The following is a 21,121-nucleotide window of genomic DNA, read 5'->3' on the forward strand; positions in this document are numbered from 1 at the left end:
GAATACAAGTTATTTTGAAAACGTTTATCAGCATAAAGCTGGTGAGTTCATAAGTATTTAGTGTCATTTCCTGTATAAAAATATTCACATTTATACATTGTAAAAGAAAATTTCGGTGTTTGAAAATAGTATGAGCCCTAGAAAACCCTATGTTTTCCAGAAAAGTAGTCTTTTCCAAGACCCGATGGTTTGTTTGTTCCTTCGAAAATGTACAAGTTTTCCTAGTAGTTATTAGTATGAAAATATAGTTTTCAACTTTATTCATGTATAGTAATGAGAAAAATGTTTTACCCCAACAGTATCACTGTCGGCCATATGTAATGAAATGCAGGCTCCAGGTAGTCTTAAATGTACAATACTCCTCAGGGAGTCTGTTGCCTTTAATTTTTAAAGTATTAATTAAAGGTTTGAATGTGAACTCGTACGTAACCATGCTGATTGACGATCGAATCCCTTTGACCCTCCGAGTCATATGTAGATGTGACATTTTGTCACCCCTGGGCCTAGACGGCTCGGACTGTAGCCAGCAGTCGGGATGTGGGAGTGTCTGTCCCGTATAGATCTATACACATAATGCCCGCTCTCCCTCCAGGAGACTCTGGTTACGCGGTGATAGCACAAAGATGTGTCGTATCGAGAAATAGTATGTCACATTCTATTTTAGTAAGTTCTCTTGTATAGTATGTGGTGTTCTCTTTGTATAGTATGTAATGTTCTTCTTGTATAGTATATAGTGTTCTCTTGTATAGTACATAGCATATATTGACTCACAACTGAACTGACTCTGATAGTTGTCATGGCAATAGTAGCATTGAGTAGTATCCCTTAACTATACCTATTATAGTTAAATAGTATTGTTGGTTGCATGTCTTTGATATCCAAAGGCATTGAACTGATATGAAAACTTTTATATCTGACACAAATATATAAGATATATAACTAAGAATTCAACGAGAGTCGGACTAATAACAAAATACCCTAAGCCCACAATCAAACAAGAACAGGGAATAAGGTGAGCTATTAGTCCTAAGTCCTTCAAGTCTTACTTATATAAATATATTGGTGTAGATACCTATTATAGTTAAATAGTATTGTTGGTTGCATGTCTTTGATATCCAAAGGCATTGAACTGATATGAAAACTTTTATATCTGACACAAATATATAAGATATATAACTAAGAATTCAACGAGAGTCGGACTAATAACAAAATACCCTAAGCCCACAATCAAACAAGAACAGGGAATAAGGTGAGCTATTAGTCCTAAGTCCTTCAAGTCTTACTTATATAAATATATTGGTGTAGATACCTATTATAGTTAAATAGTATTGTTGGTTGCATGTCTTTGATATCCAAAGGCATTGAACTGATATGAAAACTTTTATATCTTACACAAATATATAAGATATATAACTAAGAATTCAACGAGAGTCGGACTAATAACAAAATACCCTAAGCCCACAATCAAACAAGAACAGGAAATAAGGTGAGCTATTAGTCCTAAGTCCTTCAAGTCTTACTTATATAAATATATTGGTGTAGATATGGTTTGAGACTAAAAATTTGTTTAAACGAATTTTGGAAAAATAGTTTTATAGTGATTTAACACGAAAATGAATTTAGTACGCATTTGAAAACAGTTTAATTGGCAATATAGTTAAAAATATAGAAAATCCCTTTTTGATGGTAAAAAGCAGTTAATAGTGTAGAAAATCCTTTTGGTTGCAAGTTATACTTCACATGCGATTGTGTACTATAACTTAGTTGGTTCAACTTGTATTCCCCCCCCCCCCCATAAAACAGTTAAAAACATTTAAAAAGGTTCATTTAGGGGTATGAACTCACCTGTAGTGAGTGAAGTGGATGGAAACGCCGGATAGGATGCTAGGTGTCAAGTGAGGACTTGAACTCACACACGGATCCTATGTAACATGTAGTGATGTACAAAGTATCTAATTAGTTGTGTAATCACTAATTAAGTGAGTAGAGGCACTTTAATGTATGAAAACACTTTGTTTCAAGTGTTAGGAGTGCTAAAGGTTGCATCTAAGGAGTGTATGGCCTCACTATGGAGTTTACACTTCACTTGGCCACACTTAAGTGTGTTTACGGTTGGGAGACCATTTCCCCCATGAGTTTACGGCCGTAAACTCATGGAAATTGTGAGTTTGTGTGTCTAAAGGTCTCATGCATCACAAGGAAGGCTCCTAGGATCAATTCGAGGGCTTGGGAAGTGATTAGGGTTCAACTGGGTACTCCCTTGGAGTTTACGGTCCTTGGACCACTCTTTGGGAGTTTACGGTCGTAAACTCCAGGAGTTTACGGTCGTAAACCCTTGACCACTTCTTGGAAGTTTACGGTCGTAAACTCTGGGGTTTACGGCCGTAAACCCTTGACCACTTCAACCATTTCATGTTTTGGGGTCCTAAGCTCATCTACACTAGTTTCATGTTCATCAAACAAGCTAAGGAAGGGTTTAGGGGCATCAAAACACCATTTGAGGTGTTTACGGTTTTGGGTTTACGGTTCTTGAATGTTCAAGAACCGTAAACTCAAATTTATGGCCAAAAGTCACGATTTTGAGTTCCTTAGTTCATGCATGCAAGTATCTAAGCTATATCTAAGCATTAGAGAAGGTTTGAAAGTGTTTTGGGGCTTCAAAACCCGCATATAGGAGTTCACGGTTTTGGGAGGCTCCCCAAACCGTAAATGCATGCATGTTGGGGTATTTGGATGATCCAACTCGAAATAGCATGAATACCAAGCTAGAAAATCAAGTTAGGAAGATTACCTTTGATTTTTGAGGCTTGAAAGTGGTGTTCTTGAGCCAAACCCGTTTTTAGAGAGAGAAAGTAGAGAGAGAAAGCTCCAAGGTGGGAAAAGGCTCTAAAGGTGGACACTCCTCCCTTATATATGGCTGCCTAGTGGGAACCCACCATACACTGTCGTTTAAACGGAGCTAAATGTTTTTACCCGGTAAACTAACCGTAACCCGACTTAGTTGTTTTTATCCCGTCAATAAATATATTATAATAATAATTCAAAAATGAATTATTTTAATAAATAAAAGTTAACGGAAAATTTTAATAGAACTAACTTTTATTAACGGAAACGGGTTACAGTGACGGAGTAAATTTCGGGTTGTCACATCATCCCCCCGTTAGAGGGAATTTCGTCCCGAAATTCAGAATTCAAGTAGTTACGTTACTACAACACAACTAAGCAAAGAGATGGGGATAGTTAAGTTTCATTTGATCCTCGCGCTCCCAAGTGAACTCTGGTCCTCGTTTGGCGTTCTAACGAACCTTCACAATCGGGATGCGGCTTTGCTTCGTTCGTTTGACCTCTCGGTCCATGATCTCCACAGGTTCTTCCACGAAGTTGAGGCTCTCATTGATCTCGATTTCATCGAGTGGAATTATGAGAGTCTCTTCGGATAGGCACTTTTTCAAGTTCGAGACGTGGAATGTGGGATGCACATTACTAAGTTCGCGGGGTAGATTGAGTTTGTAAGCTACGGGGCCGATTCTAGCGAGAATCTCGAAAGGCCCTATGTATCTTGGATTCAGCTTTCCGCGCTTTCCGAAGCGTATCAAGCCTTTCCAGGGTGAGACTTTCAAAAGGACTCGGTCTCCCACCTGGAATTCCAAGGGTTTCCTCCGTTTGTCTGCGTAGCTTTTCTGTCGGTCTCTTGAGGCTTTAAGTCGTGCTCGGATTTGTACGATCCTTTCGGTGGTTTCGCGGATGATTTCTGGACCGGTGAGAGTGCTGTCAGGAACTCGTCCCTTAGCTAATTGAGTGTCGCCTACCTCGGCCCAGCACAGAGGGGATCTGCACTTCCGGCCGTATAGGGCTTCGAATGGGGCAGCTTTGATGCTTGTGTGATAACTGTTGTTGTAGGAAAACTCAACTAGGGGTAAGTGGGTATCCCACGCCTTACCAAAGTCAATCACACAGGCTCGTAGCATATCCTCCAAGGTTTGAATAGTTCTCTCACTCTGTCCATCGGTTTGAGGATGGTATGCTGTGCTCATATCCAGCTTAGTTCCAAGAGCCTTCTGTAGTGACTGCCAGAACCTCGAGGTGAACCTGCTATCCCGATCGGAAATAATGGACACAGGTACACCGTGCAGTCGGACTACCTCTTGGATGTAAATTCGCGTAAGTCTCTCCATTTTGAAATTTTCCTTGATAGGAAGGAAGTGGGCGGATTTGGTTAGCCGGTCGACAATTACCCAAATGGTGTCGTACCCACTCGGAGATTTGGGCAATTTGGTAATGAAATCCATAGTAATTCTCTCCCACTTCCATTCAGGTATCTCTGGCTGTTGGAGAAGACCCGAGGGTTTCTGGTATTCGACCTTGACCTTAGCGCAAGTAAGGCACTTATTCACGAAGGTAGCGATTTCCGCTTTCATGTTAGGCCACCAGCACGATTTCTTGAGATCCAGGTACATCTTATCCGAACCTGGGTGAATGGAATATCGAGTGTTGTGCGCTTCTTTCATGACCAAGTCTCTGAAGCCACCGTGTCGCGGTGTCCAGATCCGGTCCATGAGGTAGTAAGCTCCATCATCCTTGACTACCAGATTCTTATCCATTCCTCGCAGGGACTCTCCCGCCACATTTTCCGGTTTCAAAGCTTCAAGCTGTGCTCCCTTAATTTGTGTGGGTAGATGCGAATGGATAGTCATGGTTAGGGACTTGACTCTTCGCCCAGAATATTCCTTCCGACTTAGGGCGTCTGCTACTACATTGGCTTTACCCGGGTGGTAACGAATTTCACATTCGTAGTCATTGAGTAGCTCGACCCACCGTCGTTGTCTCATGTTGAGCTCCTTCTGGTTGAAGATGTGCTGGAGGCTTTTGTGGTCGGTATAGATGGTGCTCTTTGTACCATACATATAGTGTCTCCATATCTTTAGGGCGAACACGACCGCTCCTAGCTCGAGGTCGTGCGTGGTGTAGTTGACTTCGTGTGTCTTCAGCTGTCTTGAGGCGTAGGCGATGACCTTACCTCGTTGCATCAGAACACAGCCGAGCCCCTGATTGGATGCATCGCAATATACTACGAAGTCTTCTGTCCCTTCGGGGAGGGACAGTATCGGAGCGGTGCACAAGGCTCGCTTCAGGGTTCAGAATGCCTTCTCTTGTTTTTCTTCCCAGTTAAAGGCCACGCCTTTCTGGGTCAATGCCGTAAGAGGCTTCGCAATCCGAGAGAAATTCTGAATGAATCTTCGGTAGTAGCCAGCGAGGCCTAGAAATTGGCGAATTTCTGTAGGCGTCTTTGGTGCTGACCAGTTCTCAATAGCTTTAATCTTGGATGGGTCCACGTGGATTCCTTCTTTGCTAACCACGTGTCCTAAGAATTCGACTCTTCGGATCCAAAATTCGCACTTTGAGAACTTTGCGTAAAGCTTCTCCGATCGTAGAGTTTCCAGGACCTGTCGCAGATGATCGCCATGCTCTTCCTCACTTCGCGAGTAGATAAGTATGTCATCGATAAAGACGATGACGAACTGATCCAAGTAAGGACGGCATACTCTATTCATCAAGTCCATGAACACTGCGGGCGCATTGGTCAGTCCGAACGGCATCACTACGAACTCGTAGTGACCGTAACGAGTCCGGAAGGCTGTTTTCGGAACATCTTCCTCGAGCACTCGCAATTGGTGATACCCGGACCTTAGATCAATTTTGGAAAAGTAACTCGCCCCTTGTAGTTGGTCAAATAAATCGTCTATCCGAGGAAGAGGATAACGGTTCTTGATTGTCAGCTTGTTGAGTTCTCTGTAGTCGATGCACATGCGGAACGATCCGTCTTTCTTCTTTACGAACAAGACTGGTGCTCCCCAGGGTGAGAAGCTTGGTCTTATAAAGCCCTTGCTGAGCAGTTCGTTAAGTTGGCCGGATAGTTCTTGCATCTCAGCAGGCGCTAGACGATAGGGCGGTTTAGCTACGGGGGTAGCTCCTGGACTTAAATCGATTCTGAACTCGATTTGACGTTTGGGAGGTAGGCCTGGCAGTTCTTCTGGAAAGATGTCAGGGAAGTCGCACACGATGGGGAAATCTTTGAGTTCTTTCGTTTTCCGGCTCGTGTCGACAATGTGTGCAAGGAATGCGTGATATTCCTTGCGCAAGTATTTCTGAGCTTGAATGCTCGAGATGACGAGAAGGCTCGTACTGGGTTTGTCTCCGTAGATCATCAATGTTTCGTTGTTGGGCAAGTTCAAACGGATGGCTTTGTCGAAACACAGGATGTCGGTACGGTGGAGACTCAACCAGTCCATGCCTATGATGACATCAAAGCTCTTGATCGCTACCGGTATGAGATCGATAGGAAACGAATGATTATCTAGTGTGAGGGTACAACCTATGTAGATTTCGTTAGAACTTTCCGTCTTGCCGTTAGCCATTTCTACGACGAAGGTTTCTTTCAGTGATTGCGGTGATTGTTTAAGTAAGTGTTTAAAGTTTTGATTTATGAAACTTCTTTCTGCCCCACTATCGAATAGAATACAAGCATAATAGTTATCGAGAAGGAACGTACCCGTGACTACGGTGGGGTCTGCTACAGCCTCATTATGGCCAATAGCAAGTAGTCTACCTGCTCCTCCCGCGTTGCCAGTCTTTGGACAATTTCTTTTGAAATGTCCGACTTCGCCACAGCCATAGCAGGCCTGGCTCGCTCCCGAACTGGGAATTTGGGAAATGGGTTTAGGAGGTGCTCTGCAGAACCGGATGGTGTGGCCCTTCCGGTCGCAATTGGCGCAGTGCATTTCACGGCATGGGCCGTTATGATGGAAAGCACACTTATCGCACTTGGGTAGATTCCCCGCATATGTTTTGGCGGGTACAGGGACAGTAGGAGTAGTGGCAGCATGGACAGCCACTATTTGCAGGTTACTGGAAGAGGATTTGACTGATTTACCCTTCTTTCGATCTCCCCGCTTTCTCTTGTTGTCGGAGGCGTGAGTTGGAGCAGTAGTGATGGTTGTAGTTGTTGATGGAGCACGGGGAACTTCATGATCGATAAGCATTTGGGCCAACTCCTTGGCACTTTCAAAGGTCGTTGGTCGTGATGATAGAACGTTCCCACGATACGGAGGCACTAGACCCCCGATGTATCGTTCAATCTTCTTGGCTTCCGAGGGGATCATGTTAGGGCATAGGGCTACCAGCTCGCAGTACCGGGTTGTGTAAGCTACTATATCGGAACCCTGCATTTTGAGACTCCAGAGTTCCTCCTCCAATTTCTGAATTTCTCCCTTTGGGCAGTACTCTGTCATCATTAGGTCTTTCAGTGTATCCCAACCCATGGCGTTAGCTGCTACCAGGGAGAGGGCTTTGACATGGCCATTCCACCATGTTAGGGCCCTTTGGGTAAGGGTACAAGTAGCAAACTTTATCTTGCTCCCTTCGGGGCAGGAGCACATTTTGAATACTGCTTCGGTTCTTTCGAGCCATTGGGTTAGGGCGAGGATTCCCTCGGTCCCGTTGAAGTAGGTAGGCTTGCAACTGATGAAATCTTTGTAGGTGCATTCCCGAGCACGGGGGTGGGTTTCACCTTGGCTAGAGTTAGTTCCCAGTCCACCTCCACTGGCACCACCAGAATTGACTTGCGCCAGAGCGGCGGTCACGGCTGCAGTCACGGCTGTTTGGAACAACACGGGGTCGAACTGCGGAGGAACCGGCGGTGTAGGTGGTGGTGGTGGAGCTTGAGTTGCGGGAGTTCTCCTGGTTGGACGCTTGCGAGGCGGCATCCTGTAATCAAACCATCAAGGAAAAAAATGTTGGCAGTTTCGTAGTCTGGCTAGAGTACTTCCAAAGTTAGGAATGTTTACCGGCATGTACTCTATCGATTATAGAAAAGAAGGCTATCCTTAATCAAAAGGGAAGGATGAGTTGGCATCTTTTACTGGCGACGGGGATCCTTTGGGGCAAACCCTAAGATCAGCCAGTTGGCGCACAACTCCCTGAAGATGTCGCTCGTGCGTCCTCTGACGTGCTCGGAGTTCCATGACTTCCGCTCGGGATGCGGTTATGCCATTTACGCGAGAATGGGGAAAGAAAATTGATAGGCGCGCTAATCTATGATACTTATAAGATGATCGTTATAGGTCGACCCAATATTTGCATAGTGCATACCAATTACATGTAATCGAAGCAGAATAGACCTTCGAATAAGCGACCCTAACTCCAAGCCCACAATCAAACAAGAACAGGAAATGAAGCAAAGGTCACAGATTCTAAGTCTATAACGCCTTAGTCACATGTAACCGTGGTGTATCCACTTAGCAACTATTGCCCTACTAGTAACGACCCTTTTAGTTCTCACATATGTTGTAACTAGAATGCAGAATACTCCTATAGTATTCTTGTTCTGATGTTCTTGTAGCAGTATTGGTAAGTTTTAGATTTGTTGCAACACCACAACCATTCTTAGGCACATGCTAGCCACTCCTAGGAAAATGTAGTTGATCAGGCTACATCCGCCTAGTTTTGGCCATATGTCTCTAAGCCTAACTGTGCTGTTCAACAATCTTAATACTTTTGTTCTGTTCTAGTATGATACTGACCCTTTGTATGAATGAATGTATATATATACTTAGTTAAATATTTTATTATTTAAAAGTATATATTCTTGTTCAGAGTGTTTTAGTCCCGATGTGTTTATAGTTTGTATATCTTTTATGGGTTGATATACTTTATTCACTATAAACAGTGCTCTGATACCAATCTGTCACACCCCAAAACCGAGAACGGCGGAATACGTTCTGGGGTGGAGGACGTCATGTACAGTATCATAACAAAGCATAATAGTAAAGACAAGCAACAACATCCATTGCATTAAGATAATAATTGTAATACAAACGTGTTCAGTACAAATGTTAGACACCAAAAATACAATCAAAATAAAGTGGAGTCTTATGTGTGCTCCGCCTTCTCAAAAGCTGCATCCGTACCTGTCTACTGATGACCTGAGAATACAAGTTATTTTGAAAACGTTTATCAGCATAAAGCTGGTGAGTTCATAAGTATTTAGTGTCATTTCCTGTATAAAAATATTCACATTTATACATTGTAAAAGAAAATTTCGGTGTTTGAAAATAGTATGAGCCCTAGAAAACCCTATGTTTTCCAGAAAAGTAGTCTTTTCCAAGACCCGATGGTTTGTTTGTTCCTTCGAAAATGTACAAGTTTTCCTAGTAGTTATTAGTATGAAAATATAGTTTTCAACTTTATTCATGTATAGTAATGAGAAAAATGTTTTACCCCAACAGTATCACTGTCGGCCATATGTAATGAAATGCAGGCTCCAGGTAGTATTAAATGTACAATACTCCTCAGGGAGTCTGTTGCCTTTAATTTTTAAAGTATTAATTAAAGGTTTGAATGTGAACTCGTACGTAACCATGCTGATTGACGATCGAATCCCTTTGACCCTCCGAGTCATATGTAGATGTGACATTTTGTCACCCCTGGGCCTAGACGGCTCGGACTGTAGCTAACAGTCGGGATGTGGGAGTGTCTGTCCCGTATAGATCTATACACATAATGCCCGCTCTCCCTCCAGGAGACTCTGGTTACGCGGTGATAGCACAAAGATGTGTCGTATCGAGAAATAGTATGTCACATTCTATTTTAGTAAGTTCTCTTGTATAGTATGTGGTGTTCTCTTTGTATAGTATGTAATGTTCTTCTTGTATAGTATATAGTGTTCTCTTGTATAGTACATAGCATATATTGACTCACAACTGAACTGACTCTGATAGTTGTCATGGCAATAGTAGCATTGAGTAGTATCCCTTAACTATACCTATTATAGTTAAATAGTATTGTTGGTTGCATGTCTTTGATATCCAAAGGCATTGAACTGATATGAAAACTTTTATATCTGACACAAATATATAAGATATATAACTAAGAATTCAACGAGAGTCGGACTAATAACAAAATACCCTAAGCCCACAATCAAACAAGAACAGGGAATAAGGTGAGCTATTAGTCCTAAGTCCTTCAAGTCTTACTTATATAAATATATTGGTGTAGATACCTATTATAGTTAAATAGTATTGTTGGTTGCATGTCTTTGATATCCAAAGGCATTGAACTGATATGAAAACTTTTATATCTGACACAAATATATAAGATATATAACTAAGAATTCAACGAGAGTCGGACTAATAACAAAATACCCTAAGCCCACAATCAAACAAGAACAGGGAATAAGGTGAGCTATTAGTCCTAAGTCCTTCAAGTCTTACTTATATAAATATATTGGTGTAGATACCTATTATAGTTAAATAGTATTGTTGGTTGCATGTCTTTGATATCCAAAGGCATTGAACTGATATGAAAACTTTTATATCTGACACAAATATATAAGATATATAACTAAGAATTCAACGAGAGTCGGACTAATAACAAAATACCCTAAGCCCACAATCAAACAAGAACAGGAAATAAGGTGAGCTATTAGTCCTAAGTCCTTCAAGTCTTACTTATATAAATATATTGGTGTAGATATAGTTTGAGACTAAAAATTTGTTTAAACGAATTTTGGAAAAATAGTTTTATAGTGATTTAACACGAAAATGAATTTAGTACGCATTTGAAAACAGTTTAATTGGCAATATAGTTAAAAATATAGAAAATCCCTTTTTGATGGTAAAAAGCAGTTAATAGTGTAGAAAATCCTTTTGGTTGCAAGTTATACTTCACATGCGATTGTGTACTATAACTTAGTTGGTTCAACTTGTATTCCCCCCCCCCATAAAACAGTTAAAAACATTTAAAAAGGTTCATTTAGGGGTATGAACTCACCTGTAGTGAGTGAAGTGGATGGAAACGCCGGATAGGATGCTAGGTGTCAAGTGAGGACTTGAACTCACACACGGATCCTATGTAACATGTAGTGATGTACAAAGTATCTAATTAGTTGTGTAATCACTAATTAAGTGAGTAGATGCACTTTAATGTATGAAAACACTTTGTTTCAAGTGTTAGGAGTGCTAAAGGTTGCATCTAAGGAGTGTATGGCCTCACTATGGAGTTTACACTTCACTTGGCCACACTTAAGTGTGTTTACGGTTGGGAGACCATTTCCCCCATGAGTTTACGGCCGTAAACTCATGGAAATTGTGAGTTTGTGTGTCTAAAGGTCTCATGCATCACAAGGAAGGCTCCTAGGATCAATTCGAGGGCTTGGGAAGTGATTAGGGTTCAATTGGGTACTCCCTTGGAGTTTACGGTCCTTGGACCACTCTTTGGGAGTTTACGGTCGTAAACTCCAGGAGTTTACGGTCGTAAACCCTTGACCACTTCTTGGGAGTTTACGGTCGTAAACTCTGGGGTTTACGGCCGTAAACCCTTGACCACTTCAACCATTTCATGTTTTGGGGTCCTAAGCTCATCTACACTAGTTTCATGTTCATCAAACAAGCTAAGGAAGGGTTTAGGGGCATCAAAACACCATTTGAGGTGTTTACGGTTTTGGGTTTACGGTTCTTGAATGTTCAAGAACCGTAAACTCAAGTTTATGGCCAAAAGTCACGATTTTGAGTTCCTTAGTTCATGCATGCAAGTATCTAAGCTATATCTAAGCATTAGAGAAGGTTTGAAAGTGTTTTGGGGCTTCAAAACCCGAATATAGGAGTTCACGGTTTTGGGAGGCTCCCCAAACCGTAAACGCATGCATGTTGGGGTATTTGGATGATCCAACTCGAAATAGCATGAATACCAAGCTAGAAAATCAAGTTAGGAAGATTACCTTTGATTTTTGAGGCTTGAAAGTGGTGTTCTTGAGCCAAACCCGTTTTTAGAGAGAGAAAGTAGAGAGAGAAAGCTCCAAGGTGGGAAAAGGCTCTAAAGGTGGACACTCCTCCCTTATATATGGCTGCCTAGTGGGAACCCACCATACACTGTCGTTTAAACGGAGCTAAATGTTTTTACCCGGTAAACTAACCGTAACCCGACTTAGTTGTTTTTATCCCGTCAATAAATATATTATAATAATAATTCAAAAATGAATTATTTTAATAAATAAAAGTTAACGGAAAATTTTAATAGAACTAACTTTTATTAACGGAAACGGGTTACAGTGACGGAGTAAATTTCGGGTTGTCACAGAGGGGATCTGCACTTTCGGCCATAGATGGCCTCGAATGGAGCAGCCTCTATGCTCGTGTGATAACTGTTGTTGTAGGAAATTCTAACAAGGGGTAAATGAATATCCCATGCTTTCCCAAAGTCGATCACACAGGCTCGCAACATATCTTCCAAGGTTTGGATAATCCTCTCACTTTTTCCGTCGGTCTGTGGATGGTAGGCTGTACTCATGTCCAGCCTAGTTCCTAGGGAACTTTGTAGCGACTACCAGAACCTCGAAGTGAATCTACTATCTCTATCCGAGATAATGGATATGGGAACACCGTGCAGTCGTACAATCTCCTGTATGTAAGTTCTTGTAAGCTTCTCCATCTTGTCTGTTTCTTTGATGGGCAGGAAGTGTGCGGACTTGGTCAATCTGTCGACGATGACCCATATGGTATCAAGTCCACCCGTTGTCTTGGGCAACTTGGTTATGAAGTCCTTGCTGAGCAGTTCGTTAAGTTTACAGGACAGTCCTTGCATCTCTGCAGGTGCTAGACAATAGGGCGATTTGACTACTGAAGTAGCCCCTGGAACTAAGTCGATTCTGAACTTGACTTGACGTTGCGGAGGAAATCCTGGGGTTTTCTGTTTTATTTGAATCTATTGTCTTGATTGGTGGGAAAAGCATCTGATTGGATTCTAAGTTTATCCGCATGGCAGTACAATCACTCGTAGTCTTGGCAGTCTCCGTCGTAGAGTTCATATCAGAAGTCATATTTGGTTCATCAATCACAACTTCGTGTATACGAGTCGTATATAATTAAGACTGAAAAAGCATTCGAATAAATGATTCTTCCTTAAGCTCACATCCAAACAAGGAAAAGAAGTTAAAGCGGAATCATCAATTCTAAGCCTTTAGAACCTTGATTATATACCACCCTTGCGTATACCTTCTCCAGCGATAGATCAACCTTATGGATCTTCGGGTTGAACTTGACGTACTGTACGAGTGGTACTTCGGGGAGTTTTGCTGAAGTGTCTTCGGGAAGGATACGAGACATAAGGTACTCTCTGCATGAGTACCTCGGAGTTCTGGAATGACGGCTTCACTAGAAAGGCGATTTCGGAGAAAAGAATTTACGCATGAAACTGGCATTGTGAGGATCGAATTTACTCAAGTTAAACGATAATGTCGGACTACTCGGAATAAAAGGGCGTTAGACTAGATCATAAAGGTGTTACAAAGCATAACGGTGCAACTTTTACAGAGTTTAAGTACTTTAGTTTTATCTATAAGACTACTGCTGCAAACAGGAATACTACAAAAAGAAAGTACACGCAGCATGAGATTCCCTTGACTGACGGGGTCTCGCAAAAAGATAAGACTTGAGTTGCACTAGTTTTTATCAGTTTATAAGTCTACTAAAACGAAACGCCCTAATATTTCAACGTGGGTCCGGAGTAGTCTCTCCTGCAGCTGTGATCCTTAGTATCTTCCCGTCTGCGCCTGAGTTCTTCGTTATTGGGCAATCCTTCTTGAGATGTCCTATCTCACCACATAAATGACATATCTGGCTTGCACCCGCATTGGTGGTGGAAGTGATGTGTCGGGTCGGATTTATGTGGACACGGTTGCTTTCGTTGCTCCTCCTTTTCGAACAATTCCTCTTAGGGTGTCCGACTTCGCCGCAATCATAGCAAGCCTGGTTGACTCCGATGTCAGGGACTTGAGTGATGGGTCGTGCCGGTGCCCCACAGCTACGAGCATGGTGCCCTATTTTATGGCAATTGCAGCATTGCATTTCATTTCAAGTCCCATTATGATGAAAGCTACACTCGTCACACTTCGGAAGTTTTCCCTCGTATGGTCTGATCGGTGCTGGGATGGCAGGGGTTGCCACTTGTTGTTGTTGCATTTCAAGTCTTTGGGATCGCTTGCGCTCCTTTTGGGCTTGGCGCTTTCGTTTCCTTTTCTCGGTTTTACGGCTTTGCAAATTTGTGACTGTTATCATTTGTTGGCTTCCCGGGTTGATACAACGATCGGAATTGTCAACCCCCTTGCCAGCCTTGCTTGCGTTGTTAGTGCTGAGGTTTGCAAGGACAGCTGCCACGACAGCTGATACCGCGGATTGGAAAGTAGCGGCGTCGATATGAAGGATAAGGGTTTCATTGCTCGGCTAGTTATTTCTGGGTGACGACATGATTCTATTATGCAAAAGAAAATGAGTTCATGAGTGATTATGGTTGAACTTAGATGTATTTCGACCATTCATGTAAAGAGTAGGAGTAAGTTCTCGAGGGTTTGACCTACATCCCTATGGTGCAGTCCTGGAAAAGAGTTGAAGTAAGTTCGTAGAATGTTTACTAGACAATTGCTATTTCGCACTAGACTATCATTGGTTGGTGGATAACCGGATCCAACTTTGACAAGAATTGGAAGAAATCATTGAGCTAATTCACCACAGCTCAATAATTTGACGAAGTGAGTGTTTAGATAGGATTCTAATGATAGCAAAACGGAAGTAATTGAACAAGGATTGGCACAGAAATTTGCCGAATGTCAATATCATTGATATTTAAGATGTAATACGTTTGGGAAAAATGACCTTGGAGTAGGTCTTACATCATATCCGAAGTAGAAAAAGTTTTGACTGCATACAGGCCTAACTAGAAAGTACTTACAGTACAAAGTTAGTTACTTAGAAAAGTGGTACTTAGAGCATAGATAGGAAGACTATTCTTTCAACCAGGGAAAGAAAGGTAGAATATCTCCTACTGGGGACGGTTATCCCTTGGGTGAACCCTTAGTTCAGCCAGCTGACGCTCCATATCAAGTAGGTACCTTTCGTACACCCTTTGGCGTACTCTGAGCTCTATGACTTCAGCTCGAGTTTCAGCTAGTTCTTGCTGCAGGGTCTCATGATCTACTCTAGATCTCTCACGAGCATCTTCCAGTCGAATGGTGCGGATTGTATGCATTCTTGCATTGGTGTCAACTTCCGTGATTCGATGGAGGGTTGTCCTGCCTTGAATCTCATTTCTGGCGACTCTGCGGACTAGGATTGGCAAGACTCGGTCTGCTGAGCCTCCTTCGCTCAGGTCATAAAAGCTTCGGTCTCCGTTGAATGGTATGGGCTGATTCTGATCTTGGCTCCTTGTTTCCAAGCTTTCTACCCATGGAGGTGTCGGGCCTTGAAAAGCCGGACGAGGGTTAGGATTTGGGACAAGAGCCATCGGGGGTAGGTTCTCAACTTCAGGCTCAGAGTCAGAACCATCTGCAAAGCCTTCAGCCTGGTGACCATCCACAGGGATTAGGTGATCATTTTCTGGTTCGGCTTCAAACCCTCCTTCATTACCTTGGTTAGGGATGTACAAGTTGCCGTGGGGATGGAATCCAGCCATATTATCTACGCGAGAAAAGGGATATAAGAAATAAGCACATAAGTAATTTATAGTAACACAAAATACCCCTATAGTATTTTAGGTTTATGTTCTGTTCTAAGGTTTTCGTTGTGGTAGTGTTGGTAAGTTTTTAGACTTGTTGCAACCTCACAACCACACTTAGGCACATGCTAGTCAATCCTCGGATAATATAGTTGATCAGGCTATATCTTCCAAGCTTTGACTATATGTCTCTAAGTCTACTTGTGCTGCCCAACAATCGTAATACTTTTGTTCTGTCCTAGTGACACTGATTTTAGTATGAATGCAGGCATGTATACTTGGTTAAATATTTTATTATTTAAAAGTATAAACTCTTGGTCAGAGTATTTTAATCCCATTGTATTTATAGTCTGTATATCTTTTATGGGTTGATATACTCAATTCACTATAAACAATGCTCTGATACCAATCTGTCACACCCCAAAACCGGAACGGCGGAATCGTTCGGGGGTGGAGGACGTCATGTACAGTATCACAACAATGCAAAGTAGTAAACAAGCAACAACATCATCCATTGCATTAATAATATAATTTTAATACAAGTGTGTTCTGTCAAGTTAAATAGACACCAAAATATGAATCAAAATAAAAGATGAGTCTTGAACGAGCTCCATCTTCTCAAAACCTGGCATCGGTACGTGTCTACTGGCGACCTGAGGATACAAATTATTTTGAAAGAGAGTATCAGCTTTAAAGCTGGTGAGATCATAAGTATATTAGTGTCTGTATTTGTATGAAAGTGTTTGTAAGATGTTTTGAACTCTCCTAGAAAACCCTATGTTTCCTACTAAAAGTAGCCTTCTACCAAGACATCTAGTGGTCGTGTGTGTTTCTCTTGTAAGAGTATGTATTTTCCTAAATCTGACTATCATTATCCAAAAATATAGTTTTTACATTACTGTATATTGTGTGAAGATCACAAAGTGAATGCAATGGGAAAATGAAATAGTACTGTAGTGTTGTATTAAGTAACTACTGCTGTACTAACTACCTTAAACCAATTGTAATTTAAAGTACCATGTGATCGGCCTGTACCCTGCTACCGACTATAGAACGCGACAATGTAAGATGTCGGAAGAAATGACGTTTGGCACCCGTAGACTTGCAAGTCCCACTGTAGCGAGCAGCAAGGTGTAGGATAGTCAATCCAATATAGATCCATACACAAACTCAACGCTCTCCATTTAAGGAGATTCTGGATACAAAACGGGCCATGACAGGTGATGCCATGCCCCGTTACGTGGCTCACATAACTGTAATAGTATTCTTGTATATGTATTGAATGTACTAGCTGTATTGTGTGTTCTCTCTCTATCTAGTATGTATGTATGTTCTCTCTGTGTGGTATTGTTTATTCTCTCTCTGTCTAGCATGTATGTTTTCTTGTAAAATGTATAGTATGTACTAGCTGTATTGACTCATGTATGAACTGACTCATTGCATGTTTCAGTGTTCTAGTAATACTATTAGTAACTTTCTAAACTATACCTATTATAGCTTACTAGTAATAGGATTTGCATGTATGAACATGTTTGTATACCTTTGCTACCCAAAGGTATTGAATCGAAAGAAGGAACTTTTATATCTATATACATATACATAATATATAACTAGGATTCAAACGACCTTCGGACAAATAACCGATACCCTAAGTCCACAACCAAACGAGGAACATGAGGTAAGGTGAGTTATCAGTCCTAAGTCCTTTCAATCCTACTTATATAACTATATCTATAAAGATATACATTTAACAGAATATAAGTGTAAAAGAGTTTAAATAAAAGTAATTGACATGTAAAAGAGTTTACTAAAAGTAATTGACATGTAAAAGAGTTTGATAACAGTATTTGATATGTAAAAGAGCTTGTAAAACAGTTTGAAAAGTAGTTTGTTTGATAACACAGTTTGAAAAGTAAGAAATCCACTTGTTTGGTAGTTATTAATCACATGATTAATATAATAACTATAATAGATCAACTTGTATCCCCCCCCCATAAAAGCATTTAAAATCATTTAAAAGGTTAATTAAGGGGTATGAACTCACCTGTAGTGAGTGGTTTGGATGAACGGATGGTATAGGATGCTAAGTGTCAAGTGAAGACTTGAACACACATAAGGATCCTAGTTAACATATAATAACACATATATGTATCCAATTAGTCATTTAACAACTAATTAATCAAGTAAAGACACTCTAGGACATGAAAAACACCTTGATTCAAGTGTTATAAGTACTAAGGATTGCATCTAAGGGTTGTAGGGCCTTGCATTTGAGTTTAGGGTCTAAGGGTAAACTCTTCTGGAGTTTACGGTTTCGTGACCAACTCCTTTGGATTTTACGGTCGTAAACCCATGAGTTTACGGCCGTAAACTCATGGCACTTTTACCATTTTGTGTTTTGAAGCTTTAAAAGTCATAAGAAGCATTCCTACTTCAAGTCTAAGCCTTTGGAAGTGATTAGGGCAACATTTCACCCCTTTATGGAGTTTACGGCCCATGGACCATTTCTCCATGTGTTTACGGCCGTAAACCCATATGGTTTATGGTCTTTTTGATGTTTAAGGTCCTAAGCACATCAAGGATGGATCTAGGCTAGTATCCAAGGATTGGTAAGGTACTAGGGCACACTTTGGCCCCTTCATTAGGGTTTACGGTCCAAGAACATCTTGGACCGTAAACACCTTTGATCTTGTGTTTCCTTGTGTTTTCTAGATGATTTAGAAGTGTAACAAGTCTTATAACACACTAGGGTAAGAGTACTTACTATGTAGAAGCTTGAAAAGGTGTTAGAAGTCCAAGAACACTAGTGTGTGTTCTTGGTGAAACTAAGAACACTTGAAGATCTACACAAATGGAATGATTTCACGGATGGAATCATGTAAGATCACTAGATTAAGTAAGATATCAACTAATTAGGGCAAGAAACACTTACAAAGTTGAAGATCAAGAAGGAAAATCGGATGATACTTGAGAGGATTTGAGTTCTAGTTCTTGAAAGTGGTGAAAAAGTGTTAAAAATGACTAAGTGTCACTTTTATACCCCTTGGGGTTTACGGCCGTAAACACCATGTTTAGGCCGTAAACTCCAAACTCTTGGAGTTTTGGGACTTTATTGTTGCACAATAAACCCTAGGGCATCCTCTCTCCAGTTATTTCCTGAAGTACTAGGCTTTAGAACACTCAAACTGACTCTACACAGCTCAAAAGTTAGCAGAAACAGTTCTGACTTCTATTGAAGTGAATTGTTGTACATAATAGAAATTTCGGGTTGTCACATTGGGTATGGCTGAAATCCAAGAAGAAGGCTTCAGCGGAGCGGAGACGGTCTCGTTTATGGTATCTTTCTCTAACTTTCACCTCCAAACTCAATATCACTGAAACATATATGGAGGAACAGCAAGGGATGGAAAAAATCGTGAATGATAGTAGGTGAAAGAATGAGGTGGGGTTTATAGAGTACGTGAAGCGGGCGGCGGTAGAGGTGGTGGAAACGATGGACTTGAAGAGGCGGGTTGTTGGAAATCAAAGCCCTAATCGAATCGAGAAAGATCAAAGCAAAATCGAGGAAGTCATCGTAGCTACATCTGATTTCTGGCAGTGAAAAAAAGTAAAGAGAATAAGAATTTAGGAAGACAATAAAGTCGATGGCGGTGGATAGAGTCGGTGAACAAAAAGAAACAGACATCAGTAGACATCGGTGGTGAAGCAGCAGCACACAAATCTGAATACGATTGGTCCAGGCTGCGGTGACACAACAATACAACACGTACCCAAGACACCAATCCACACGCTCATAACACGCAAGCAAAGAAAAAAAAAATCTTAAAAATCCAACCAATCACATAAGAACACATACCCACCAAGAATATACAAAATGACAAAATATAACCCATAAAAATAAGGACACCGATTTGCAACCCCACCCATAACCAAAGGAACCCCACCCATAACCAAAGGACCAGTTTTGCCAAAAATGTTGGATGTTCACTATTCTTTAGCATTGTCCAAGTTTAATATGTATATATAATACAGATAAATTAAAAAATATTGGGGTAAAACGTCATTGGGCTCGGACCATCACCAAGTTTGCCCGGACCGACAAGAAAATAAATATGAAATTGTCCTTTCTTTAATTTTATAAATATTTCGGCAGAATTTCTATTATTATAAAAATGATATGGTATTTGAAGTTTCTCTGGAAGGAACTAGAACAAGTTATTATTCTTCAATTACTTGATTCCCCGTCTTCATTCTGTGTTGGGTGCTTGATACGATCATTATCTGGTGCAGAAAAGAAAGAAGATGCCGTTGGTGAGAAGAAACAATAGGAACGTGTCGAACGGGATGATACCCTTGATGCTATTGCAGGCCGTGAACGAGTACCGGAGGCTTGAACGTAAACCCCCGGTAACGGCGGCGATTCTTGCTGCCAACACCCTCATTTATCTTCGACCTGCTTTCCTTCATCAGATCCTTCCCAAAATTGAAGACGTCTTGTTCAATGCTCATCTCATCGTTAAGGTACATTTTAGGGTTTCATTTCTGCCTTAGCAAATCAAAATCACAAGCTCCTCTGTTTCTCTCAGTCAATATGTTGTGTTGTTTTGAGCAGGATAAGGACCTAAAACGCTTATTCTTATCTGCTTTCTACCATCTTGGTGAAACTCATCTTGCCTACAACATGATTTCGCTTCTATGGAAGGGCATCCAGTTAGAAACTTGGTTAGGAAGTGCTGAATTCACATCTATGGTTGCCACCCTACTTGGGTTGTCACAAGGCATCACGCTCTTATTAGCTAAATCTCTTCTTCTTCTTTTCGATTATGAAACAGCTTATTACCATGAATACTCTGTTGGATTCTCTGGTGTCCTGTTTGCAATGAAAGTCGTACTTAATTCACATTCAGATGGCTACACTAATCTCCATGGATTTGTGGTGCCCGCAAAGCATGCTGCTTGGGCTGAATTGATTCTCATCCAATTGTTTGTTCCTAATGTATCCTTTCTAGGCCATCTTGGTGGGATACTCGCAGGCATAGTTTATCTACGTTTAAAAAAAGCCCCTTCTCCTTTGACAACAATGGTGAAAGCGTTAACTTCTTTAGTAAGATCTCTACTGATGCGGATATGGCAGCAGTCCCCCCCACGACAAAGGGGAACAAGTGCAGGTGCAGGTGGTATATGGAGGTGCCGGGCTTGTACATATGACAACTCCGGTTGGTTAAGTGTGTGTGAAGTGTGTGGGACAGGGCGTGGTGATGATGGATTATCTTCTGTGCAGTTGTCGAATTCAGAGATGATTCCTTTAGATGAAATACGTCGCCGAAGGATTGAGAGGTTTGGTAGATATAGATAGATAGATATATAATCTTTACCAATTGTAAGTGTAAGGATACTTATCATGTAAATTAAGCCAAGGTATAGCAAATCATTCAAGCAAATACAAAATTACAAATTAAAGAAATGGAAGTCCATGTTTGATTGAGTTTATTTTTATATATAGGTCCATCCTCGTTTGTGTTTGTCAATTTTGTGATATGTTTGTCGTTTTTTGACACAATACAAAACCTTCTTATACTAC

General features: G+C 41.1%; 1 protein-coding gene across 1 annotated transcript; it reads left to right on the forward strand.

Annotated features, from left to right (window-relative positions):
• Nucleotides 1–19,704: 19,704 nt before the first annotated feature.
• RBL14 (RHOMBOID-like protein 14) lies at nucleotides 19,705–21,038 on the forward strand. The gene is made up of 2 exons (XM_079087474.1): nucleotides 19,705–20,061; nucleotides 20,153–21,038. The coding sequence occupies exons 1-2, from the start codon at nucleotides 19,843–19,845 to the stop codon at nucleotides 20,894–20,896; spliced, it is 963 nt and encodes a 320-aa protein (XP_078943600.1). The 5' UTR covers nucleotides 19,705–19,842; the 3' UTR covers nucleotides 20,897–21,038.
• The last annotated feature ends 83 nt before the right edge of the window (nucleotides 21,039–21,121 follow it).

This window comes from Lactuca virosa, chromosome 1, assembly GCF_052849685.1.
Source record: "Lactuca virosa cultivar CGN04683 chromosome 1, Lactuca_virosa_CGN04683_v6, whole genome shotgun sequence".
In the NCBI taxonomy this organism is placed as follows: domain Eukaryota; kingdom Viridiplantae; phylum Streptophyta; class Magnoliopsida; order Asterales; family Asteraceae; genus Lactuca; species Lactuca virosa.